This window comes from Gobius niger, assembly GCF_951799975.1.
Source record: "Gobius niger genome assembly, chromosome: 20".
Taxonomy (NCBI): domain Eukaryota; kingdom Metazoa; phylum Chordata; class Actinopteri; order Gobiiformes; family Gobiidae; genus Gobius; species Gobius niger.
In genome coordinates, this window is record NC_136871.1 from 480,426 (window position 1) to 507,582 (window position 27,157).

At 40.8% G+C, this 27,157-nt stretch overlaps 1 protein-coding gene across 1 annotated transcript in view; it reads left to right on the forward strand.

Moving 5' to 3' along the window:
- Window positions 1-3,451: 3,451 nt before the first annotated feature.
- The window catches only part of rims4 (regulating synaptic membrane exocytosis 4), a 94,203-nt gene continuing 70,497 nt past the window's right edge, over window positions 3,452-27,157 (forward strand). The window contains exon 1 of the mRNA XM_079579341.1: window positions 3,452-3,691. Coding sequence (XP_079435467.1) covers window positions 3,595-3,691 — 97 coding nt within the window. The 5' untranslated portion in view covers window positions 3,452-3,594. The remainder of the gene's footprint in view (window positions 3,692-27,157) is intronic.

Genomic DNA, 27,157 nt, shown 5'->3' on the forward strand with positions numbered 1-27,157 from the left:
TTAACCACTTTATGGGATTTAACCACTTTATGAATTTTAAAGCGTTTATGCAACTTACATAATTTATGCAAATTAACCCATTCATGCATTTTACCACTTTATGCAAATTTGATTATGCAATTTGAACAGTTTATGCAATTTCTGCATTCGCTTCCCGCATTTCCGCAGTCAATCGCAATGGCGCAGCCATTGCATTTCTAGTTATTTTTTTTATTGTTAACTACCGTGATGGACCAAACCACGGGTCCTGTAGTTTATAAGAAAGGAGCACGGGTGCATCAAACACTCCAATTGCAGTTTGTTTGAAATTGTTTTTTGCCTTCATTATTTTAAACATTTGTAGTGGCCATAGTTTTTGGAATGGGTTGGGAACCACTGGTCTACAGCTGAACTGTGTGACGGATGGACATTTCTTTGTAATCACTCACAATCTCAGAATATCAAATGTGGAGACAAGCGAGGCCCAAGGACAAATATTTCAGTATCGGTATTTATTTATTTGTTTATTTATTTATCAGGGACGATACAATCAACATAGTTACAGTAATATTTGCAGCTGATGCGATGCATGAAGAGTTTGTAGCTGGTGCTAATTCTCAGCTCATGTCCCTGGTTGGGCCTTTCACAGTTTACAATAATAAAATACATTTGTATAAAACTGTCACACTCACACACACTGTGTACACTCACACCTACAGTCACTCAGACTCAGTGCTGTTCACACACGGGCACAGCTTTGGTTTGTTTTTATCCAGGACTTAACCCTAGAAGTGAACGTTTTAAACTCAGATCTGGTTTTAAGTTCTCTGGGTCGTGAGTTCAGCAGCTTCAGACCAGAGAACGAAATGGCAGTTTCCCGGTGTGGAACGGTTCAGCTGTGACTGACGGAGCCTCTGGAGACTCTGTTACTGTTCTGTCTCTGTATAAATTAACTGAAGATTATTGACACATTTGAATAATAGTTTGAGAAAACACGACTTGTTTATGCTTCTGGAGAACATGGCAGTGATGGAACGGACTGGTTTTTTGTCCATGATTTTTGTTGCTTGATTGTTTAATGATCCAATACGTTTAGTGACTGAGGGCGTGGCCTGTGCCTGAGGGCGTGGCCTGTGCCGTCATACAGTCTGATATATGTGAGAATATTTTTTATGACATCCTAGATATTGCGAATGAATAATATAATATTACAATATTATACTATTATACGGCATATTTAATATTCAGAGATGAAATGGAATCTTGTTTACAGACACAGAGATCCTGATAAAACATGTGTTGTCATTACTTTTGCCACTGCCATATTTTTATGTACAAGTGTTGGTTGTTTTATTTTTGTTTTGTTTTTTTTGCCCTATATAGTGCGGTGCATTAAAAGCCAGGGTGTGGAGTGGGTCAGTTAGGAGAGGGCAGTAGCCCCAACCAACAAGCCCCCCCAGCTGCCCTCACTAGTGACTGTGTTGTTGAGCTGTTGTATCCAAAGCTGTGAGATGCTTTGAAAGACGAGGTTTTCTGAGTCTGCCGGGCAGGGAGGGGGCAGGGAGGGGGCAGGGAGGGGGCAGGGAGGGGGCAGGGAGGGGCCTCTCAGACCAGCAGAACCACATCTCGCCCACCCTGGTTAACTTCTAATTATACTGAGCAGAAATATCAATGACAACATTAGCAAGGTCCGTTACTTTGTCTCAGTTGTATAATTTCACAGATCTCCAGACCGAGTAATTCAAGAGAAAATTCGGTTGTCAACCATCAGCGTAAATCTTAAAGATACTTGCTTTAAGTTCTCTTTTAAACAGGTTTTTATCCCTTTTTAAATTGTCATCTAGATTATTCCATAGGCTCACACCTCTATGTGCAATGGTCGGTTTTTTCAGGGTGGTAAGAACGTACTGAACCTTTAGATTGAGGTCCTCTCAAATTGTATTTCCCATCTCTGTTATTAAACATTTTTTGGATGTTGCTTGGAAGTAAGTTATGTCTTGCTTTATATACTATTATTAGTGAGTAAGTATCGTTAAAGTACTGGTATCAAAGAGAATGTCCCCATCATTCCCCACTTTGACTTCACACATTGGGTGAATTGGCTCCAAACTCTCCGTTCCACCAGAGCTCGTTGGCCAGCTCTGCTCAGAGGGAATCGATGCCCCCGTCCCTCCCCAGCAAACCGGCTCTCTCTCCACTCACCCCCGGCTCGTCCTGCCTCCGTCTGCCTCCCTGCTAATCCCGCCGTGAACCCTGTATTTGGCAAAGCGTGCCCGCCCCGCCCCCCCCCTCGCAGCTCTCTCCTCCGCGCTCCCATTGGCCAGACTTCCATCACCTCCCCCCTCTCTCTCTCTCTGCCTCACACGCCTCCCTCTCCCCCCTCTCCTCCACTTCCATCGTCTGAATGAACCGACGGCGACGCAGCTTCCAGACGCCCGGGATCGTTTCGGAGCTCGTTTCCGGAGGTGGATTCTCTCCCGAGGTGAAGAACGCGAGCGGGACCTGGCAACCTTGGCGCTGGAGGAGACACGGGGGGGGTGACAACGAAACACCCGCCGCCGTCTCTGTTTGAATCAACAGATTGCTCGTTTTCAAAAGGGGTCATTTTCTGCAAAGATTTGTTTTTTAAAGGACCAGTTTCTTCTTCTTCTCCCCCCCCTGGACGTGCGACGCCGCGGGAGGCATTCGCCGCTTGACGCACGACAAATGTTTTGATTTTCTGGATTTTTTGTGTTGTGTGTGTGTGTGTGCGGCGAGTGTCACCTTCAAAACAAGCCGTTTCGGGAGCGGATAATTGAGAGACTTGGCCGGAATCGCTGCCAACGCGGAAGGAGTTTTTTGGAGAGCGCCGGCTTAAGGCTATTTTCAAGATTAAATGCGTGCGGCGGCGGCGGCGGCGGCGGATGCGGGAACCGGAGGAGCGGTGTTAGCCTGCGACTCTACCAGCATCTGAAGCAGAAGAAGAAGAAACGGAACGGGCAGGAGTCGATTTACTGAGTGATTGTTTTAGCAAAAGAACCAACCGCAGAAGCGAATGTTTCAAAGCGGCTCGTGTGGCTTTGTTTCTTTGACTCGGACTCTCTTTTGTGCCAGTCCTTTGCTCTGAAACGCCAGGACTTTCCACATTTGAGAGCATTTTTCGGAGCGGATTTCAATTCAAAGCCATCGAGTTCTTTTGGGGGAACTGTCTTCGAAAGGATCCCATGTGATGTCTTCAAGTGTTGACCTGAAGAACTTCACTTCAGGGCTGATTTTGGACTCCCATGATCGTGTCTGAGCATGATCATTGACGGCCTTTGGACTTGTCAATCCATCGCGTAACAATCTAAACTCTACATTCTAACTCCTCGCCGTCGCTTCTCCATTTCCCAGAACTTCTTCTTCTCTCGTGACGATCTTTCTCCACCGTCCGGCGCCGGTTTTCCCCTCCCCGGTGCCGCCGCCTCGTCGTCGAAACCCCCTCGCTTTTCTTCTTTTTCCTCGCCGTCGTCGGAGCTGTCCCGTCTGGGGGGCAGGTGACCCGAGTCCAAGACGCCGCGCGCCGTACTCCGAGTGAAAAATGGCCAGCGCTGGGCCAAGCCGGTGGAGCCGGCGACCCCCGTCACGGACCTCTTCATGGAGAGGTCCCAGAGCAAGATCAGCCTGTCCGCGTCCTTCGAGGCCCTGGCCATTTACTTCCCCTGCATGAACTCCTTCGACGAGGACGACGTGGGTGAGTGAGGCGGCTTTGGTTATAGGGGGGGAACAAGGCCGTGGGAAGACGGGGTGCTGAGGGCGCCGCAGCACCCCCGGGTGGGTAGTTTGTGAAATGCAGGGAATGTTAACCACTTAACTCCCGCCTGAAAAGAGCACATTTTCTCCAGCTTTACCCCAATCCAAAAGCTTCTGGGAAAAAGGTGAAAATAGCAACAAAACTGAGACGAAAACGAGGATGAAAATGTTAAAAAAGTGAGAAAACATTGACGAAAAAGTGACAAAAAAATGGACAAAAAGTGACAAGAATTTGACAAAAAATGCGAATAATGTGACGAAAAAGAGACAAAAAATGAGGAAAAAAATTGAGGAAAAATTGAGGAAAAATTGAGGAAAAATGGCCGAAAAAGTGACAAGAATTTGACAAAAAAATGCGAATAATTTGACGAAAAAGACAAAAAATGTTTAAAAAAATGAGAAAAAAGTTTGACGCAAAAGTGATAAGAATTTGACAAAATATGAGAAAAAATGGACGAAAAATTGAGGAAAAAGTGACAAAAAAGTGACAAAAAATTTAGAAAAAATGGACGAAAAAGTGACAAATTTTTTTCAAAAAATGACAAAAAATTGACGAAAAAGTGATACGAATTTGACAAAAAATTAAGAAAAAATGGACGAAAAAGTGACAAAAAAGTCCCGAAAATGTGACAAAAAAGAGTCGACTGCCCGACAAAAAAAGTGATGAAAAAAATCTGACGTGAGGAAAAAGATCCATTTAGTTTTGTAGGTCTTTCAAATGAGGCGTTACACTGGTCTACAGGATTTGGGTAAAGCTGAACTGGAGAAAACGCTCTCGGTTCAGGCGGGAGTTAAGAGGTTAATACATAGGATTTATGCACAGAAAAAGTATTTTGGGGGTAAATCTCCCCACGGCTCTGCTTGGAAACGTAGAAGGGAATCTGAAGTATCGGCGACTGGACTGGGTTGAATGTTGATGTTTCGCTTTTATCTTCAGACTCTTTTTCTTGGCAAAATATCAAACTAGGAAAACACAAGCTGAGGCCTCTTTAAACTCCAGTGGTTAATGATCAGGTCTGTGGTTCTGGCTCGACAGTATTGTAGCGACGATGACAGTATGGCCGGGGGAGGCAGCGTCGAGATGATTTTGAGAAATATTATGACCCAAATCAGAGATCAAGTGCTCTAGAAATGTGAAAGATACTGTCAATTCCTTAAAACATAGGTGTCAAACTCTGGCCCGCGAGGCAATACCAAAGGACTACTCGAGCTGGTCCACCGGTATTATACATTTTTTTTCAGATTTTGCATATCTGGACTATTAAGTTATATATTGTATAGTAATAAGTGTTGCTTGTTCCATATTCAATGTTAAAGCAAATCTTGTTTGGGTCCATATTAAAAGGTTCATTTGTTCGATGGTGGCCCGCGACTTTGTTCAAGTTTTACATTTTGGCCCACTGAGTATTTGAGTTTGACACCCCTGCCTTAAAATGTCTTAGCAGAGCAGCCCTTTCAGGCCATAATCCTAAAAGAATACTCTAAGAACACTAAGAAATGACTTAAATCTACTTGAATTAAGAGAGTAAATCTAAAGATTGAGTAGGTTTGGTCTGGTCTTAAAGCAGATGAAACCTATTGTTGCCAATGAAACAAGCACAAGTTTTTTCTTAATTCATATTATTTGGTATAATTTCAAGAGAAAGTTAATTTGGGGGATTTCTATGTTTTCCATTGACATTGGTGTTTTTATCTTTAATGTATTAGGTTCATTTATCTCATTTAAGACGGACATGTTTCCAGTGTGTCTGATGTAACACTGGCATATGTAGAAAGTGATGCTTTACTAATTGCTTTAATTGGAGGGTCCGGCCCTTGGTCTTTTGACGATGAAGAAACCCGGCTCCACCGAGCAAACCTGCCTACTTGGGGGAGGGTGGTGGGGGGGGATACTCGGTACTACTGGTGTTGAGGAAAAAAAGGTATTGAAAACTGGTGGAAGTTTTCATGCCCCGGTTTCCCCGACCGCTAAAAAACCTCAGAATCAGAATAGTTCACGTGACGTCACAACATCCTACGGAGCCTGGAGTTTAAACTTGCGTGGCAGTAACTATGGAAACAGATCTCTAGTCGTGGTTTATTGCTAATTTCTCTGTGATTCCTGGGCCAAATCACATGAAGATTTGGAGCTCCTGGTGTAAAGTAGAGCAATGTCAGTGTGTTTCCAATACTTTTGAGAGCAGCACAATTCAATGCCTTGCAGAAAACTCTGTCCAGCCCGGCCTCTGCAGTGTGACTTCTTTACATAATACTTGTTTTGAGTCACCCCTGAAAGGAAAGTTCAGCCCAGGGGCCGGACTGGGACTGAAAAACAGCCTGGACTCTTTCCAGCCCGGCCCAAATTAGCGTAAATGTGACACTTACCACCACATTTTCTCCAGTTTGGCTTTACCCAAATCTAAAAGCTTCTGGACTGGAGAGCAACAATGCAACGCCTCATTTGAAAGCTCAGACCTACAAGAGTGATTCTAACTTTTTGTCAAGTCGCCGCAATTTTTAACCTCTTTTTTGTTTGTTTTTTCATTACTTTTTGTTGTGTTTTCGTCACATTTTTTGACCCTTTTCGTGTTGCTTTTCCGGCACATTTTTATTATATTTTCATCCTCTTTTTGTCGCTATTTTGATGCTTTTCTTTTTAGCTTTTAGATTTGGGTAAAGCTCGGTTGAGGCGGGACCGGTGGCCCTTCTGTGCTCTTCTGTGTAAATATCAAGCATTGGCTTAAATGACTTGAATTGAGGATCTTGTTTTGAGCGGTTTTCACTCATTTAGACACTTTTCCTGATCGGACCGAGTTTGCTTTGCTTGTTTGAGGACATTTCAGACCAGTTCTAGGGTAAATCTCGCTTGAAATAAGAAAGTAAAACTGCCAATGAGATAAGACCAATGTTCTTTCCCCATTGGCAAAGAAAATGACCTGAAATAAGGACGAAATGTATCGAAACGAGTCAGAAACATCTCAGAACAAGTGAAATAATCTGGGACAAATGCCCAACAACTTCTTAACCAGTCACAACAACTAACATGTGGATTATTGTGCTCAAATTGAGATGTTTATACTGGTCTAGGTCTTCCTCCTCAGAAACAGTAGAACACAATGATCTTTATGACCCGTTGGACAGCAGGGCTTTGGGCGGATGTGAACAGTTTACATTAGGAGACCTGGCTCGTTTACAAAGCCTGTCGGTCTGTGAGGCTGTGATGGAAACGCTGTTTTCTCAGCGCGACAGGAGACGGATCACACGTGGCCGAGAGCTGAGGACTCATCCATCACGAACCGCAGCCCTGCACTCGTTTAACACGCGTGGCTACAGGGACACGCAGATAAAAACACGCTGAGCCGGCGAAGACCAGCCCAGACGCCATTCCCGGGCCATTTATCCGAACGAAAACGCTGCTGATGAGCAAATCGCATCGCACTGTGTCTCAGGGGTTTCATACGGGGGGGCTGTATATACTAGTAGTAGCACTCGCAGTACAATTCATGCTGAGGGAAGTAAAGGAATAATGAAAAGTCAGAGAGGAGGCGGGACTTGGACCCTGAACCTTCAGTTGTCACTCAGACTCCTTATATACACAATCTTCCTGAAGTAGTCTGTGTACTTTGATGTGTTGCTTGCACACTGCCCCGAGTGGTCATTATTGTCATTGCTTTATGGGAAATGAGTCAAATCGCTGTAGATACAGACAGCATTGCGTCATTGAAGGGGGCGTGGCCAAGGGGGGAAAACCAATGGCCGCCGGCTGCTCTGCTTTGCGACGACGACAAGGGAAATGTTTTCTTTATGATTTATTGTTGATGTTTGTAATTGTTCTGGCTGAGCAGAGACAATCTAGGGGCTGGTGTGTAGCGGCCAGAATGCCTGCCTGGCCTCTAGGTGTCGCTGTGGCTGATTCCTCCTCATGATTGTTGTCCTGGCCCTATTTAAGCCTGGTAATTAGTGGTACCAGGTGTTGCAAAGTGAGGAGGAACAGTCTTTGGACCGTGCTGAGCATGTAAATAAAGGAACATATTGTAAGATTACTGTGCTCCCCTTTTTGATTGGAACACGCGTCTGAAACCCTTCAAAAAGGGGAGCACAGTAATCTTACAATATGTTCCTTTATTTACATGCTCAGCTGTAATAAACCCTGTGGAGACGTGTTTACCCCGGCTGGACCCCCCACTGCTGACAGGGAGGACACTTTTAAGATGTAGATTTGGTTCCTCTTCACCAGTGGGAAGAATGAGTGCGAAGCCTCGACAGCACACGCCGCTCGACTGTGAAATGTGACACAGTTTGTTCACTTGTCTTTGAACATTTGGTCTTTTGGAGGCGATGAAAGTCTGTTCTTACATAACCAGAGGATGTGGTTCCACACGAGCTGGAGTCCGGTCTGGAGGCTCGGACTGAACCTCCTGCACAGGCCGGCCGGTACATCTGAATGTTCTGAACAGCTCTGTCAGATGGAGAGGTCAATCTGAAGCTTCGTTACAGTATATATCATGGCCGCACTCAAATTACCTGTGCTACACATCCTGGATTAATGGTGCGTTCCAGGCAACTGGTAAATTTCCCATTACAGTTTTGTTCCTTATAGTAAGACAGAAAGGTTTAGTTTAACCTGCTTGACTAGTTTCGAGCACTTCCTGTGATCTTCCTCAGAAGCGCCCCCTGGTGGTGGAGGTGCCGTGTCGTAGGCAGCTTACATGGGTTTTCCAGTCAGTAGGGAGAGCTTGCGCCCCCAACTGACCGGCGCCTTCTCCAGGACGGCGTCCCAGGTGTGGGATAAGGTGTAGCTCCCTCGTCCCGGTTCATAGATGTTGATGTTTCCTGATCTCGATGCTTCTCTGATCCAGCGGTGGGACTTGTTACTTTCGGCAAGGATGACCCTGGCATTGTCCCAGTTCATGATGTGGTTCTCCTTCTCACAGGGGTCTGATATGGCTGATTTGTGGTTCTCCTCTCACAGGGGTCTGATATGGCTGAGTTGTGGTTCTCCTCTCACAGGGGTCTGATATGGCTGATTTGAGATTTTCTTGCATTGCTTGTTCTTTTCTTGCTCCTGTTTGCCCGTTGACCGTCTCCTTTTCGCATTCCTTCTGGTGTTCTTTCTTTCGTGTGCTGAATGATCGCCCCGTCTCCCCCACATACGTGTTATTGCATGACAGGCCTGGGATTTCGTAAATGACATTGCATTTCCGGTCCTGATGGATGGAGTCTTTGAGTCTGACTGACAGCTGCCTGAGTTTGGTGTGTGGTTTGACCGGAGTGTTTATGTTGTGTTTCCTCATGGCCCTCTGTATGCGCTCTGTGACCCCCCTGATGTTTGGTAAAGAGACAAATGCTGTTTTGTGTTCTTTTTGTGTCGTCCTACTTCCCTTTTTCTCCCATGTTTTTTCTGTTATGTTTTTTTTATATACGACTTCAATCACCTGGAACGCACTGGTAACTCTTAAGTGGGAAAAATACCAGTTACCAGTTGCCTGGAACGCACCATTATAGATACAGACGCATCTCTGGAATCATCCATATATGGTCATGTTTGAAAACAGTTAAGCGGGAAAACAATTTTGAAAAAATGTAAATTTTCTCTAATTATTCAAAAACTACTGTAACAAACGCTGAATTATGAAAATAGTTTCTACTAATTAAAGATACAAAGACATGGGGAGGAGCAAAGTGGCTCAACAGCCCATAAATACATAGGCCTAAAAAAAACGGAGAATGCTAACATGATGCTACATGTTAGCATTGGGCTAATGCTAACGGTTAGCTAGTACTTGCTACAACTGCCGTTTTTTTTCTTCTACTGAACAATCTGCTGTGAGAAAATATCCACATGGGCCTGATTTACACTGGACTTTATTTATGTGATAAATAAGTTGATATTCCACCAGAAAATGATTAAAAAGAGGGAAAATTGTGTTTCTCTAAAGATTCTATTTTCCCCCTTGGCGAGGCCACGCCCCCTTCTATGACGAGATGCGTCTGTATCTGTACCATAGATACAGACGCATCTCTGGAATCGCCCATATTTGGTCATGTTTGAAAACAGTTAAGGGGGAAAACATTGGAGACAAATCTAAACTTTCTCTAATTATTCAAAAACTACTTTAACAAACGCTGAATTATGAATATAGTTTCTATTAAATAAAGATACAAAGACATGGGGAGGAGCAAAGTGGTTCAACAGCCCATAAATACATGAATAACGAGAATGCTACATGATGCTACATGTTAGCATCGGGCTAATATATGTGATAGAAACAGTGGAAAATTGTGTTTCTCTAAAGATTCTATTTTCCCCCTCGGCGAGGCCACGCCCCCTTCTATGACGAGATGTCGTCTGTATTTGTCTCTTTGCCAAATCACTGCTTTGTGACGCGAGCACAAAGTTTGGCCTGAACGTTGCCAGGACTTTGTGTTTCGAGCTTCTGAAAACATGAAAATGAGCAACATTTTCTGGGAGTTTTTCCAATACCTGAGCTGCCAAGTGTTGGACCAGAAAGATATATCTGTGTTTGCTTTTAATTAAATCGGTCATGAGGAAGCTCTCGGGACAGAGAGGGAAACGTTGGCGTCTGCCCTAAAATGCAGTTCAATTGTTTTCAAACCTAGAAGATGATTTTTTAACTCTTGTTTTTTGTTCAAACTCGTCCCAGTTTTGTCGTAGGAAAAAAAAAAGAAAACTTTATTTTACCGGACCCTTGATACATTTGACTCAACTACATTGTGCTCTGTAACAATGTGTAATAACTTGTACCAATGGGTTTGATACACAATGGAATCATATGTATTTGTAGTTTGTAGGTACATAAAGTAATAAGACATAACTCTAACCCTAGCCTTAAGCCACAGACATATAGACTCAATACATACAGACGACATCTCTGGAATCGCCCTTATATGGTCATGTTTGAAAACAGTTAAAGGGGAAAACAATTCAAAAACGACTTTAACAAACGCTGAATCATGAATATAGTTTATACTAAATAAAGTTACAAAGACATGGAGAGGAGCAAAGTGGTTCAACAGCCCAGAAATACATGAATAACGGGGAACGCTAACGCTAACAGCTAACTAGCCCTAGCTACGACTGCCGTTTCTTCGTTTCTACTGAACAATCTGCTGTGAGAAAACATACATATGGGCCCGATTTACACTTGACTTGGGGGTTCGCTGCTGGAAACAATATGGCGTCATCGAAGAGACTAATATTAATCTTCCAAATATCCAATTCCACTAAACCAAAGCTTAAGGAAATCTTTACCTTTTTATCTATTGATTTGAAAAGTCGATCAGGAAAACGCTCTGGTGAACCTGATGTGCAGAGCTTTGTAGTTCTGGGTCACGTTTTGATCGTTGAGCAATTACGAGCACAGAAGAAGTAGTTTTTCATCATTGTTTGGCTGTAGCTTCACTCGCACTCAAAGGCCTCCAGGTCGTAGCCACTCCCCCCCAAGGCGCAAAGCATTACATTTCTAACATATTTCTTATGAAAACCTGGTTTCTTTAATCGTTACTAACCCAGCGTTCTCACAGGAGCAATATCTAAGTAAACATGTGGAAAGTGCTTTGTAATGGAAAACTAGCTTGTTTTGCCGCCCACATATGGAGGTACTGCAGCTATAGATACAGACGCATCTCGTCATAGAAGGGGGCGTGGCTTCGCCGAGGGGGAAAATAGAATCTTTAGAGAAACACAATTTTTCACTCTTTCTGGTGGAATATGAACTTATTTATCACGTAAATAAAGTCAAGTGTAAATCGGGCCCATGTGGATATTTTCTCACAGCAGATTGTTCAGTAGAAGTGAAAAAACGGCAGTTGTAGCAAGCGCTAGCTAACCGTTAGCATTAGCCCGATGCTAACATGTAGCATGAAGTTAGCATTCTCTGTTATTCATGTATTTATGGGCTGTTGAACCACTTTGCTCCTCCCCATGTCTTTGTATCTTTATTTAGTAGAAACTATATTCATAATTCAGCGTTTGTTAAAGTAGTTTTTGAAAAATTAGAGAAAGTTTAGATTTTTTCATAATTGTTTTCCCCCTTAACTGTTTTCAAACATGACCATATATGGGCGATTCCAGAGATGCGTCTGTATAAATGGAGGACCATGTTGGCCCCTGGCGTCGAGGTCTTGAGTGTTACTGTTACTTCCTTTATTTTTTCAGGCAAAACACACAAAAAACGGAAATTTAGTTTAACATTTCAAAACATCCGATTCCGTCCTGTTCTTCATGTGAATCGAATAACACAGCGAGAGTTCAAACTGATTAAAAACGCCCGAGAAAGTCGTAATATATCAGAACAAAGTCTGCAGATTGAATTCCAGCTCCTTCCCTTTAAACAAAGTGCTGAAAGTGGAGCACGTGCCCCCCCCCGTCCGCCCCCCCCCGCCGGGTCCGTGTGACAAATGCACATGTCAGAATCCTGCCGTTATAATGAGTCTCTGGGGGAGGGGGGGGGGGGGCACGTGACGGGACACGGGGGACACGGAGCCCCCCCCAGCCTTTAATGAGACGGAGACGGATGGACAAGACGCAACAAGAGGAAGTCAATTATCACCTCCCTCCGTAAAACACGCGGCGGGGAATCGATACAGGGGGCGGGGAATCGATCCAGGGGGCGGGACGGAGGCGGGACGGAGGCGGGACGGAGCCGTGAGTCACACAGACACAGCTTCATCGTTTTAAAAGGATAAAACATCAATGTCATATTTAGGTTTATTACAGCAGTGGTTCTCAACCCTTTAGAGCCGCGACCCCCATTATAACAGTTCATTAGGATCGTGACCCCCACCCGGGTCAGACCATGGGAAACAGGGACATTAACCCCTTAAGTCCCGCCTGAACCCAGCACATTTTCTCCAGTTTGGCTTTACCCCAATCCAAAAGCTTCTGGAAACAAGGGGAGAAAATAGCGACAAAAGTGAGATGAAAACAAGGATGGAAATGTGACAAAAAAGTGACGAAAATTGATGAAAAACTGGCAAAAATGGACAAAAAATGAAAAAAAAATGTGACAAAATGTGACAAAAAAATGAAAAAAAAAAGATAAAAAATTGACAAAAAAATGAAAAAATGTGACAAAAAAGTGATAAAAATGTGCTAAAAAATGTGACAAAAATATGACAAAAAATTGATGAAAAATTGACGAAAAAATGAAAAAATGTGACAAAAAAATGACAAAAAATTACAAAAACATTACAAAAAAATATGACAAAAATGTGATAAAAAATTGACTAAAATGTGACAAAAAATGATGAAAAAATAATGAAAAAGTTACAAAAATGAGTTGAATACCCAACAAAAAAATGATGGAAAACACATCTGCTGACGTGAGGAAAAAGATCCTCTCGGTTCAGGCGGGAGTTCAGAGGTTAAACCTATACAACTCTTAAAAAACAAAGAAAAAACAATGGCTAAAACAAACATGAATTAAATTTAGAACAAATAACGCCCCCCTGGTAAAAGAGCATGTTTGCTACGACGCCATAATAATAATATTAAAATACATATTTTATCTATATGCTCTGGCGACCCCCCAAATTTGTCTCGCGACCCCCTAGTGGGTCCCGACCCCCTAGTGGGTCCCGACCCCCAGGTTGAGAAGCCCTGTATTACAGTATCATTTGCAAAAGCTTGTAGTGTCTTAAGGGAGTTCATTTGTCGCTATGGCACGTTGTTCAGTGTCACATATAAGATGGGTTTTGCAGGGAGAGAAAATATCATCACAATGGGCTGTACGCACAGTGACCCCACGTGTTTCAGCCTGGACAGTCAGCCAGACGCTGTCCTTCCTGTCCGCTCTCTCTTCACATTAAACATGAGCAGGTCCCACAGAAATGAAGCTATTAGCTTGTTGCACAATGTGGCTACGCTAGTTCCTCTGAGCTGAAGTTGTGGGCGCTAGTACTTCCTGTTTGTATTCATTTCCATTAAGATTTGCTTAGACTCGTTCAAATCATCGTGTTTCCTACAGACTCTGGTGGACAGTGAGTTCCTGGTAGACGATCACTTACCGCAGGTTAACGAGTCGCTGTACAGTGTAAATGTTTCCGTAGAGGAGACGTGTATGTTTATAAGGATCAGTGAGTTTGTCTTGAAGCTAAAGGCTAACATTAACTTCATGCATTATACAATTGAAATAGTGCCTTTTATTATTATTTTTTTAATAGCATGTTAGCCTTTAGCTTCAAGACAAACGATCAATCCTTTATGATCACAGGCGTCTCCTCTGAACTCGTTACATCAAGGTTTGAACACAGTAAATGATCATCTATCAGGAACTCACCGCCCACAACGTCATCTTTAGAAAATATGATTATTATTCCAGGAAAAGAAAACAGACAGGAAGTACTGGCGCTCACAACTTCAGGTCAGAGGAACTAGCATAGCCACACCGTGCAACAAGCCATAGCTTAAGATCTGGTAAAGGACAGAGAGTAAAAGCTCAGATGTGACGGAGCAGGTTAGAAAATATTACATGAGACGTGAGGACTTCACTGGAGGAAACTCCGTGTTCATAACGGTGGATGTTTTTGTCTTGAGGCTAACGCGGCTAACGCGGCTAACGTGGCTAACACACAATAAAACATAAAACTAGCGCAAAGTTTTGAACGAGCCTGCGCAAAAAAGAATCGTCCTGTTAGTTTAAATAATATTGACTTGTTTACATGTTATATTAGCATTTTCAACACTAGCCTTTAGCTCTAAGATAAAGCTCCGCCCCTTACGAGCGCTGGCGTTTCCTTTGGGGCAGATTCACAGAGAACATGATGTTTGTTTCTGTGACTCCATCAGTGACTCGTCCTTCACCAGATCCTGAGCTTCTCTTTATTTGTGTGGAACCTGCTGAAAGTAAATGATCAGTGACAGGAAGTCCAGGTGTGACTGTCCAGGAAGACGCCACGTGAGAAAACTCTGCATAAGCCCATAGATACAGACGCATGTTTGGAATAGGGGTTATGCTCTAACGACTAAGTGAGTAAACCACTTCCGGTCACCGTGTTGTTTAATCGGAGCAAGAACTTTTGAGCAGCTGAAAACACTGTCACTGGTTTCACACATTAGAGCTACAAACGCGTCGCTGCTCAAACGAGAGATTCCAGGAGTAAAAGTCGCGTATTTATTGAACGCTAACGCTTGTGGAGCCCCTTAAATGCATTTATTTGACCTTTCTTTAACCAGGAAAGTCCCACTGACATAAGGACTAGGAATCTCATTTCCAGCGGAGTCCTAGTCTCAGCGGGGACCCTATTGTACATATTTTTGTGGCAGGCGGAGGAGCTACATAACAGATGCTAGTGTCAATATCATTAACCATAAGTCAAAGTAATATTTTTGCTGTATAGAATTGGACATCTTGACTTGTTGCGCGGTGTGGCTATGCTAGTTCCTCTGACCTGAAGTTGTGAGCGCCTGTACTTCCTGTCTGTGTTATTTTCCTGGAATAATAATCATATTGTAGATCGGAAACACCTGTGATCATAGAGGATTGAGCTTGTCTTGAAGCTAAAGGCTAACATGCTATTAAAAAAAATGAATAAAAGGCACTATTTCAAATTGTATAATGCATGAAATGAACGTTAGCCTTTAGCTTCAAGACAAACTCACTGATCCTGATAAACACAGACGTCTCCTCTATGGAAATATTTACACTGTAGAGCAACTCGTTCACCTGCAGGAGGTGATCGTCTACCAGGAACTCACTGTCCACCACAGAATCATTAGGAAATACGATGATTCGAACAAGTCTGAGCTAATTTTAATGGAAATTAATACGAACAGGAAGTGCTAGCGCCCACAACTTCAGGTTAGAGGAACTAGCGTAGCCACATTGTGCAACAAGCCGATTAAAACACTAAAATCTCAAGACGTTTTTGTCGACTCGAATGAAAAGATGATAAAAATGAAAACTCAATTTACATAGAAATTATATCGACTAAAACAATCTGACTAAACTCTTTCATAAGATTCAAACATTGTCAAAACATTTCCCACATCGTCAGGACATAAGGTCGTCAGCTCATCTCAACAAACTCCTATAAAAACGTGGTGCAGTTGTGGATCAATGATTACGTAAAACAACAAGAAGCTTTGCGTAACTTTGGAATTACATAACGTGGTGTTTGAATCAACAATGACATGAATTTTCCATCTCTGACACTCACTTCCTGCTTGTGCTCGTCCCGTTGGCTCCTCCCCTTCTCCTCGTCCCGAGCGGAGCACACCTGCCCCCGTCCCGCCGGAGCAGACCCCCTTTTGTCCCGGCTCACATTTTTCACACTTGACTTTTCTGGGACGTCCTCTCTCTCTCCTCTCCGTCTGCTGGGACAAAGCGCTCCTGCACTTTTACATCCACATATACTGTGTTTTTATTCCTCTTTCCAAACTCTCCACTGTAGACTTAGCAGCAGGTTCTCTGTTTTTACACAGCCCATAATGAACAGTTTCACACCTGGGGGGGTCCAGGTCGCTTGGACGTTTGACAGGAAGACACGATACATGCTTGGATTGGATGCAGTGTTAATTTTGACAACATATTTTATTTTAGTTTTAGTCTTTTGACTAAAATGTAATTTAATTTAAAGGGGCTAGACGCAAGTTCGCCATTTTATACTCACTGCTGCCACCTCAGGTCATACGTGACACATTTTTGAGTGACAGTGCAGGATTTTAGAGGCAGTTGTGGTGAACAGGTCTGAGCTCATTCTACACAATAGGACATGGAGGAACATGTAGGGGGAGGAAAACACATAATTTTAACATTTTTAAACTCTGTATAGTCCCTTTAAGTCGAGATTTAGTCAAAAAAAACTGTTCAATTTTAGTCTAGTTTTAGTCGACTAAATTTAAGACTGATTGAGTGGACTTTGCATTGATAATATTGATTCTAATCATGTTTAATGTTGTTCCTCTGCTTCATGTTTCTGCTCCACATGAACAAAGCTCAGAGCTGATCCTTTAAACATGATCTGAGGCTCTTTCAGACGCTCAATACAAGTTTGGAGGATTTTAGTCTCTCCAAAAAAATGACAAAAAAATTGGCCAAAAAATGAAAAAAAAAAAAAAAAAAAAAAAAAAAAATTACAAAAATGTGACAAAAAATGAATAAAAAAAGACCAAAAAAGACAAAAAATGACAAAAAAAGACAAAAAAAAAGACAAAAAGAAAAATGACAAAAAATGACAAAAAATGACAAAAAATGACTAAAAAATGACTAAAAAATGACAAAAAAAGACAAAAAAAGACAAAAAATGACAAAAAAAATGACAAAAAAATGACAAAAAAATGACAAAAAATGACTAAAAAATGACACAAAAAAAGACAAAAAAAGACAAAAAAATTACAAAAATGTGACAAAAAAATTACTAAAAAATGACAAAAAAATGACAAAAAAAAGACAAAAAAAAGGACAAAAAAAATACAAAAAAATGACAAAAAAGACCAAAAAAATGACAAAAAAATACAAAAAAAAAAAAAAAAATACAAAAAAAATACAAAAAAAAAGGAAAAAATGACTAAAAAATGACTAAAAATGTGACAAAAAAATAAAATTTCATCCCCATTTTTACTCTAGTTTTAGTCGACTAAAATTGCAAGTAAATTTAAGACTAATCTAGTGGACTTTGCATTGATAATATTGATTCTAATCATGTTTAATGTTGTTCCTCTGCTTCATGTTTCTGCTCCACATGAACAAAGCTCAGAGCTGATCCTTTAAACATGATCTGAGGCTCTTTCAGACGCTCAATACAAGTTTGGAGGATTTTAGTCTCTCCAAAAAAATGACAAAAAAATTGGCCAAAAAATGAAAAAAAAAAAAAAAAAAAAAAAAAAAATTACAAAAATGTGACAAAAAATGAATAAAAAAAGACCAAAAAAGACAAAAAATGACAAAAAAAAGACAAAAAAAAAGACAAAAAGAAAAATGACAAAAAATGACAAAAAATGACAAAAAATGACTAAAAAATGACTAAAAAATGACAAAAAAAGACAAAAAAAGACAAAAAATGACAAAAAAAATGACAAAAAAATGACAAAAAAATGACAAAAAATGACTAAAAAATGACACAAAAAAAGACAAAAAAAGACAAAAAAATTACAAAAATGTGACAAAAAAATTACTAAAAAATGACAAAAAAATGACAAAAAAAAGACAAAAAAAAGGACAAAAAAAATACAAAAAAATGACAAAAAAGACCAAAAAAATGACAAAAAAATACAAAAAAAAAAAAAAAATACAAAAAAAATACAAAAAAAAAGGAAAAAATGACTAAAAAATGACTAAAAATGTGACAAAAAAATAAAATTTCATCCCCATTTTTACTCTAGTTTTAGTCGACTAAAATTGCAAGTAAATTTAAGACTAATCTAGTGGACTTTGCATTGATAATATTGATTCTAATAATGTTTAATGTTGTTCCTCTGCTTCATGTTTCTGCTCCACATGAACAAAGCTCAGAGCTGATCCTTTAAACATGATCTGAGGCTCTTTCAGACGCTCAATACAAGTTTGGATGATTTTAGTCTCTCCTTTTCACTTTTATTTAGTCTGATTTTAGTCGACTCAAACATCTGCACATTTTAGTCACAGTTTTAGTCTCATGAGAAACTTTTCATTTAGTTTTAGTCCAATTTTAGTCACAAAAATATCACTTTGACCAAAATTAAGACTAAATATTTCAGTCGACGACATTAACTCTGATTGGATGAGGGAGAAACACTCGAGAAAGTGGACAAGAAGTCTGAAAGCACAAATAAAAACATACATGTGTCATATTTCACCTGTTTCGGAGAGAATGACATAAAGCCGGCTTATACAGACATGTCATAAACGAGGGGACGTGGCATCGCCGAGGGGGAATAAACACAATTGTTTTGCTCTTTTCAGTTGTTTTCCGGTGGATTATAACATATTTATGACACACCAATAAAGTCAAGTCTAAATCGGGTCCATATGGATGTGTTTAAGGCGAGACACTTTAGGTGAAAGTATTGATGTTTCCCGCAGTGGTGGAAGTGGAGATTTGTATCTATTTTCCTCCCTTTACATCTTAGTTTTCATGTCAGATATAAAAATGACAAAACTTGGATTTCTCTCTCTCTACAGTGAACATGCAGAAGTACTTTCTTAAACATAGCACTAGTTTTAAAAAAAAAAGACTAATTTGTGAAGAAAAAAAAACAAACAGTTTAACATAATGAGCCCTCGCGCCAGACCGGTGGGGGACACATTTAAAAGGGGGGTCTGGGGGTCCTCCCACAGAGATCTTTTGTATTTTAATGGTGCAGAGACCTGGTTTATTCTCGGGTAAAAACATAATGTGATAAATGTGAGGGAGTCTGCAAAGAGAGAGGGAACCGCAGCCCGCACTGAGCACAGGGGCCCTTCAGCCTTAGCCCCTGGAAGCCGCTTCAGAAATCCGGCCTTGGCCCCACAGTGGTCGAGACCGGTTTACTCTGAAAACTACAGCCCATGTTTTATTTGAGTGAAACGTTTGGCTGCTCCACCCACTCCTGGTAATCATAACCCGCTCCCCCCCCCTGTTTGTACCTCAGCAAAGCCCTTCCTCTCCACTCACGATCAGCCCTGTTGTCTCTGAAGTTGATGCATCGGCTCATTGAGTAAATCTCATCAGTGTGAAAAGCCCCGTCCGACGCAGCTCAGGCTAAACCTGTTTATCTCCCGGTAACGGCATCAGAACTGGGCCAACGCGAGCCGTGAGCCCGGAGCAGAAACCACAGGTCTGAGACGCAGCGAACCACGAGCCACGAGCCACGCCCGCTCAGACCGCTCAGTCCGCTCAGGCGCCAGATGTTTGTTTGAATCGTTTGTAGTGGGGGGCAATTTGAGCTCTGGAATGATCAGAACGAGTCCGGTGAAGCTGTAGGGAGCGGCTCCAAATGATCCATATGATTATTTTATTCAAACAATAATCAAGAACCCGCAGTTAGCTTTGCCCGTTAGCCTGTTAGCTTCTCCTTAGTGATTCCATTAGTGTGTATTGGTGACTCCAGTCCGGTGGCAGTCAAGTTGCAAGTGCGGTTTTCTGGCCAGAGACACCAGGGGGCGATGAAAGACCCTCCAATCATCCCTTTAACACCTGCATGACCCCCACAGGGACTACGGGGAGGATTTATTACTTAGTGCTGCTTTAATAATGTTTTTAATCATTCTATTTAAAGCCACACTGCATAACATGTCACCCAGTAAACAACACTGAAATACAAGCATTTATTTTATGATGTTTTTATGATTGAAAACCGTCTCGAGCTCGTCTCCATGGTGATGGTAAATAAGCAAAGTCTTCGTCCAAACCCATTTTTTATATAGATACAGACGCATCTCGTCATAAAGGGGGCGTGGCATCTTTTGGGAAACACCATTTTTCCCTCTTTTTAGCCATTTTCTGGTGGAATATGAACTTATTTATCACATAAATAAAGTCAAGTGTAAATCAGGTCCATATGGTTATTTCTCACAGCAGATTGTTCAGTAGAAGTGAAAAAACGGCAGTTGTAGCAAGCACTAGCTAACCGTTAGCATTAGCCCGATGCTAACATGTAGCGTCATGTTAGCATTCTCCGTTATTCATGTATTTATGGGCTGTTGAACCACTTTGCTCCTCCCCATGTCTTTGTATCTTTATTTAGTAGAAACTATATTCATAATTCAGCGTTTGTTAAAGTAGTTTTTGAATAATTAGAGAAAGTTTAGATTTTTCTCAAAAATAGTTTAGGGAAAACAATTTTAAAAATGTAAACTTTCTCTAATTATTCAAAAACTATTGTAACAAACGCTGAATTATGAATATAGTTTCTACTAAATAAAGATACAAAGACATGGGGAGGAGCAACGTGGTTCAACAGCCCATAAATACATGAATAACGGAGAATGCTAAGTTGATGCTACATGTTGGCATCGGGCTAATGCTAACGGTTAGCTAGCCCTAGCTACAACTGCCGTTTTTTCACTTCTACTGAACAATCTGCCGTGAGAAAATATCCACATGGGCCTGATTTAGACCTGACTTTATGTATGTGATAAATAAGTTCATATTCCACCAGAAAAGCATTTGTTAAAGTAGTTTTTGTAGTTTGTAGTTTCAAAATTGTTTTCCCCCTTAACTGTTTTCAAACATGACCATATATGGGCGATCCCAGAGATCTGTATCTATGGCGTTTGCGGTGTTGAGTTGCATTTGGAGCATGTTTTGTTTAGTCCAGAATGTTACACAGTGTTGCTTTATATGTTTCACTGAGCTTTACTGCGTCAGCTTTAAAAAGTAATACAACACTAATAATGAAAAAGAACAAACACATTTTCCGTAATTTCCAAACCTGTCACTAATCTCCAGGTTAAGTTCGTAATTCATTTCTAAATCCGTACAAATCGCTGGCGGCCAAAGGCGTAACGCTTTTAAAGGGATGACTTTGCGCCGCGTTAAAGTGCTCGCTCAGGTCTGGGCTGACGGTGGTTCCGGCTTTGGCCCAGACCGACCGTCTCTGAGCCAGGAGCCCGAGTCCAGGCCCGGAGGAAGAGCCAAACCATTTCACTGATGAGGCAACGGGAAATGGAGTCAGAGCGAGAGAGACGGCCAGTCCGAGCCATGAAGGGGCGGAAATCCAGTTTAGTCTCTGCTCGGTCCTGTCTGCAAAAAGATATAATATAGAGGCATCACTGAGAGATACAGACGGCGTCTCTGGAATCGCCCATATATGGTCATGTTTGAAAACAGTTAAGGGGAAAACAATTTGGAGAAAAATCTAAACTTTCTCTAATTATTCAAACTTTAACACACTGCAAAAAGTGAATATCAAGCATTGTCTTAAATGACTTGAATTGAGGAAATTTAGACACTTTTCCTGATCGGACCGAGTTTGCTTTGCTTGTTTGAGGACATTTCACACCAGTTCTAGGGTAAATCTCACTTGAAATAAGAAAGTAAAACTGCCAATGAGATAAGACCAATGTTCTTTCCCCATTGGCAAAGAAAATGACCTGAAATAAGGAAGAAATGTATCGAAACGAGTCAGAAACATCTCAGAACAAGTGAAATAATCCAGGACAAATGCCCAACAACTTCTTAACCAGTCAAAACAACTAAAATCTGGATTATTGTGCTCAGATTGAGATGTTTATACTGATCTAGTTAAATAGTTTTTGCAGTGCAGTGCTGAATTATGAATATAGTTTATACTAAATAAAGATACAAAGACATGGGGAGGAGCAAAGTGGTTCAACAGCCCATAAATACATGAATAACGGAGAATGCTAACATGATGCTACATGTTTGGGCTAATTGGGCTAATGCAACTGCCGTTTTTTTCCCTTCTACTGAACAATCTGCTGTGAGAAAATATCCACATGGGCCTGATTTAGCCTTGACTTTATTCATGTGTGATAAATAAGTTCATATTCCACCAGAAAATGGCTAAAAAATTGTGTTTCCCAAAAGATTCTGTTTTCCCCCTTGGTGAAGCCTTGTATGACGAGATGCGTCTGTATCTATATAAACATAATGGAGACATGTGTTGGTACATTTCATGTTTTCATATAAAAATAAGGGATTTCATGGATAAAACGTACGGAGCCCTGGAAGTGACAAAAGACAAAAAAAAGTAGTTTCTTTTTACCACGGGGAATGACAAAGAATATCCTGTTCAAATAAAAATGGTGTCGGATTCACGTCACGTTCTGAAAGCCACACCGCGCAGAATTTTACCCAAAAGATAACATTGAAATACATACTTTTGTTTTATGACAGATATCTTCAGCATTGAAAAATACCTCAAACAAACATGTGATTTTGCTCAGCTTTACCAGGAGTGGGTGCGTCTCCAGCTCGTTTCCATGGAGATGTCGACAAAAGTCAGTAGAACTTTTTTAGAATGTAGGTTAGGTTCCCATCCTAATCCATTCTTTGATTTTCCCTGGAGTTGGTCATTAGGAGCATGTTTTGTACCGATGCCAACAGTACAGTCCAAAATGTTACGCAGTGTACCTTTAAGTGCTGTACTTTGCACCTGTGCTCTGAAGTTGGTGAATCGTGACTTGGAAGCGCCTGTGTGTGAGGACTAATTAGCATAACGCCATCGCCTCATTCACCATATCAGGACACAAGCACAGTGTGTGAAAGGGGAGGATGTGAAGAGCAAATCCAAAACTCACAACCAACAAAAACAAAATCTCAGACATCGGCGCCTCGCGCTCAACGACTGACCTAAACCTTTGGGCACATGAAGAGCTCTCGTTACAGAATGTTTAAAAAAAAGTGACTAAAACTCAACCAAAAAGTGATGAAAAGGCAACATTATAACATAAAGGTCAGTAATGTGTGGCATTGGTAACAATAAGAGTTGCATTTTGATTTGCTGGTTGTAGTTTGGCAATGGTGTCTTGGAATGTGCAAGGAATGTCCCCAAGAGTAATGGAAGAGTTATTAAAGCTGCTTTTTGTTTGTATACTTTATTGTCCCCGTAGGGAAATTTGTCCTCTGCTTTTAACCCATCCTTCGATGCCACTGGGGCGACCCATAAGGAGCAGTGGTCGACGGCAGTACCGCGCCCGGGGACCCGTCTCCATGATGTAGAGCCAGGCTGGTGCTCAGAATCACCTATTGTACATGTTTTTAGTGGTAGGGGAAACCGGAGTACCCGGAGGAAACTTACGCAGACATGGGGAGAACATGCAAACTCCACACAGAAAGGCCCCGTCCTGGTGGGAATCGAACCCGGGACCTTCTAGCTGTGAAGCGGAGGCGCTAACCACTGCGCTACCGTGCCTTAACTCACTCGGGCGCATTACATACGTCACGACCAAACTCTAGCGAAAATCAGATCCAATGGTTTCAGAGGAGTTCCCCCTCCCACCTGATATAGTGAAGGTCCAGACCTTTGTACGAAGCGCAGTAAGTCCGAGCATCTGGTACGTCGGTTCGTGTGCCCGTGAATCTCTGCTTTTCTCACTCTCTGAACAAGAACAACTGCACTCAGAGTAGCATCGAGAAACCACATTAAGACTTTACTTGTGAAGGATTTGCCAACACGTAATGTCCAGCCTGATTTATTGACCTTTGAATCCAGAAAAAACGAGGCGAAATTCCAAATATTTACACAAAATACGCCAATAAAATAACCTCTTCATTTGGAAATTGGGAAACACTTTACATTACGGGCCAGTAAGTCCTTGGTACTTGCAGTGGTAATTCTAGGCACTTATTGTGGTACTTACAGTGGTAAATACTAGTAATAATAATGGTACTTCTAGGCACTTATTGTGGTACTTACGGTGGTAAACACTAGTAATAATAATGGTACTTCTAGGCACTTATTGTGGTACTTAAAGGATACTATAGTGAGAATTACAAGTACTTCTAGATTCAGTGGTAACTCTTAGTAATGAAGGTCGTACTTGTTGTTTTCTCTAATGCTGTTTTATGTTGTTTTATAGCCACACAATCCTAGAAATGACTTCTGTTTGTAGAAGCATTTACTGCCTATGAGTTGCTGCTGTAGATTCCTTGAATTACCAATAAGTACCATAGATGTATCACTGAAACTACTAGAAACTATCACTTAACCCCTGAACTCCCACCTGAACCGAGCGCGTTCGCTCCAGTTTGGCTTTACCCCAATCCAAAAGCTTCTGGAAAAAAAGGTGTGAAAATAGCGACAAAACTGAGACGAAAACAATGATGGAAATGTGACAAACAAGTGGCATTGGCAAAAAAGTGACAAAAAATTGATGAAAAAGTGGCAAAAATGTCACAACATTCTAAAGAGCCATAGTTTAACATTGAGGTGGAGCAACTGACGGTAACTGTGGTAACTGACAAAATGCATATTTTATGTCTTTGTTTTTGGCTCATATCTCAGTCATTACAGGAGGAATCCACATGAAACAAAAACTATCACAAAGTTCATGATCTCCTCTGTCGGCTCATATGCTACCGCAAAGCCTTCATCCCCACTGCTGTCAGACTGTACAATAAGACTGTGAAGTAACGCCGACTGTAACAAGTGAATTTCTCCTTTGTGAGAGGAATAAAGGTTTATCTTATCTTATCTTATCTTATCTTATCTTATCTTATCTTATCTTATCTTATCTTATCTTATCTTATCTTATCTTATCTTATCTTATCTTATCTTATCTTATCTTATCTTATCTTATCTTATCTTATCTTATCTTATCTTATCTTATCTTATGAACTAATGTCCAATTATTATCTCAGAAAAATGTCAAAAAGTGGTGACAATATTTGAAAACATGACCATGATGTTGTCCAATAGAAAGGACTTTCAGACATAAAAATAATATCACAGGTTTGTGAATCCGATCACGATCAGACACTGAAGAGGAAAAACATTTGTCAATTTTAGTTTTGGAGATTTCTTACAAAAACTGCATTTCTCCCATAGAGCTGTATTTGCCCCGCCCTCCACCTGACATTATGACATCATCACATTCTACATCGTGAACGTCACCTATTGCTGGGTTGCAGGTTCTAGAATGTGATGATGTCATCGGACCCAGCGGGGGGCAGGAGCCAGTTTTTCCTATTAACAGCATTACACTTTCACAAGTCGTAGCTAAAAAGAAAATATACGAATAAAAAAAAATATCATGAATATCAGTCACTGGGTCCATGATCTCTCTGTACAAGACCAAAAATTTCCTCAAAAACAAAATAATTTTTCCTCTATATAATAGTATAGGCCTTTAGAATGCTGTGATGTCACCTGCAACCCAGCAATTGATACAGACGCATCTCTAGAATCGCCCATATATGGTCATTTTTTAAAACAGTTAAAGGGGAAAACAGTTTTGAAAAAATCTAAACTTTCTCTAATTATTCAAAAACGACTTTAACAAACGCTGAATTATGAATATAGTTTCTACTAAATAAAGATACAAAGACATGGGGAGGAGCAAAGTGGTTCAACAGCCCATAAATACATGAATAACGGAGAATGCTAACATAATGCTACATGTTAGCATCGGGCTAATGCTAACTGTTAGCTAGCGCTTGCTACAACTGCCGTTTTTTTTCTTCTACAGAACAATCTGCTGTGAGAAAATATCCATATGGACCTGATTTACACTGGACTTTATTTATGTGATAAATAAGTTCATATTCCACCAGAAAATGGCTAAAAAGAGAGAAAAAATGTGTTTCTCTAAAGATTCTATTTTCCCCTCGGCGAAGCCACGCCCCCTTCTATGACGAGATGCCGTCTGTGTCTATTGACAAAAAATGACAAAAATGTGATAAAAATTTGACAAAAAAAAGAGTTGTTAGAGGTTAAAGTACCAAAGTAAATAGATACAACCTTCATTACAAAGAGCATTACCACTGTATCTCTTAGTAATGAGAGATACTGTAGTAACTCTGTGTCTCCCTAACCCTGACCCTAACCTTAATTACTAGTGTTGCACAATGTGGCTACGCTAGTTCCTCTGAGCTGAAGCTGTGGGCGCTAGTACTTCCTGTTCGTGTTCATTTCCATTAAGATGAGCTCAGACCGGTGAGTTTCTGGTAGAAATATTTCCATAGACGAGACGTTTATGTTTGTGAGGATCAGAGAGTTTGTCTTGAAGCTAAAGGCTAATTTAACCTCTTAACTCCCGCCTGAACCGAGAGGATCTTTTTTCCTCACGTCATCACATTTTTTTTCCCATCATTTTTTTGTTGGGTGTTCAACTCATTTTTGTTGCTTTTTTGTCATTTTTTTTGTCACATTTTATTTAATTTTTTCCGTCATTTTTTTTTAGCAAATGTTTGTCCTTTTTTTAGTCACATTTTTGTCAATTTTTTATCATATTTTTGTCATTTTTTTGTCAATTTTTGTCCTTTTCTGTCAATTTTTTATAGCATTTTTGTCACATTTTGGTCATTTTTTTGTCCTTTTTTTAATCAAATTTTTGTCATTTTTTGTCACATTTGTGTCACATTTTTGTCCTTTTTTTCGTCAATGTTTTATTGCATTTTTGTCATTTTTTTAATCAAATTTTTGTCATTTTTTTGTCACATTTTTGCCAATTTTTCATCAATTTTTCGTCCCTTTTTTGTTAATGTTTTCTCACTTTTTTGTCACATTTCCATCATTGTTTTCGTCTCAGTTTTGTCGCTATTTTCTCCCCTTTTTTCCAGAAGCTTTTGGATTGGGCTAAAGCCAAACTGGAGAAACTGTGCTCGGTTCAGGTGGGAGTTAAGGGGTTAATGCATTACACAATTTGAAATAGTGCCTTTTTATGTATATTTTTTTTTATAGCATGTTAGCCTTTAGCTTCAAAACAAACTATCAATCCTTTATGAACTCGTTACATCATGATTTGAACACACAGTAAATGATCATCGACCGGGAACTCACCGCCCACAACGTAATCTGTAGAAAATATGATTATTATTCCAG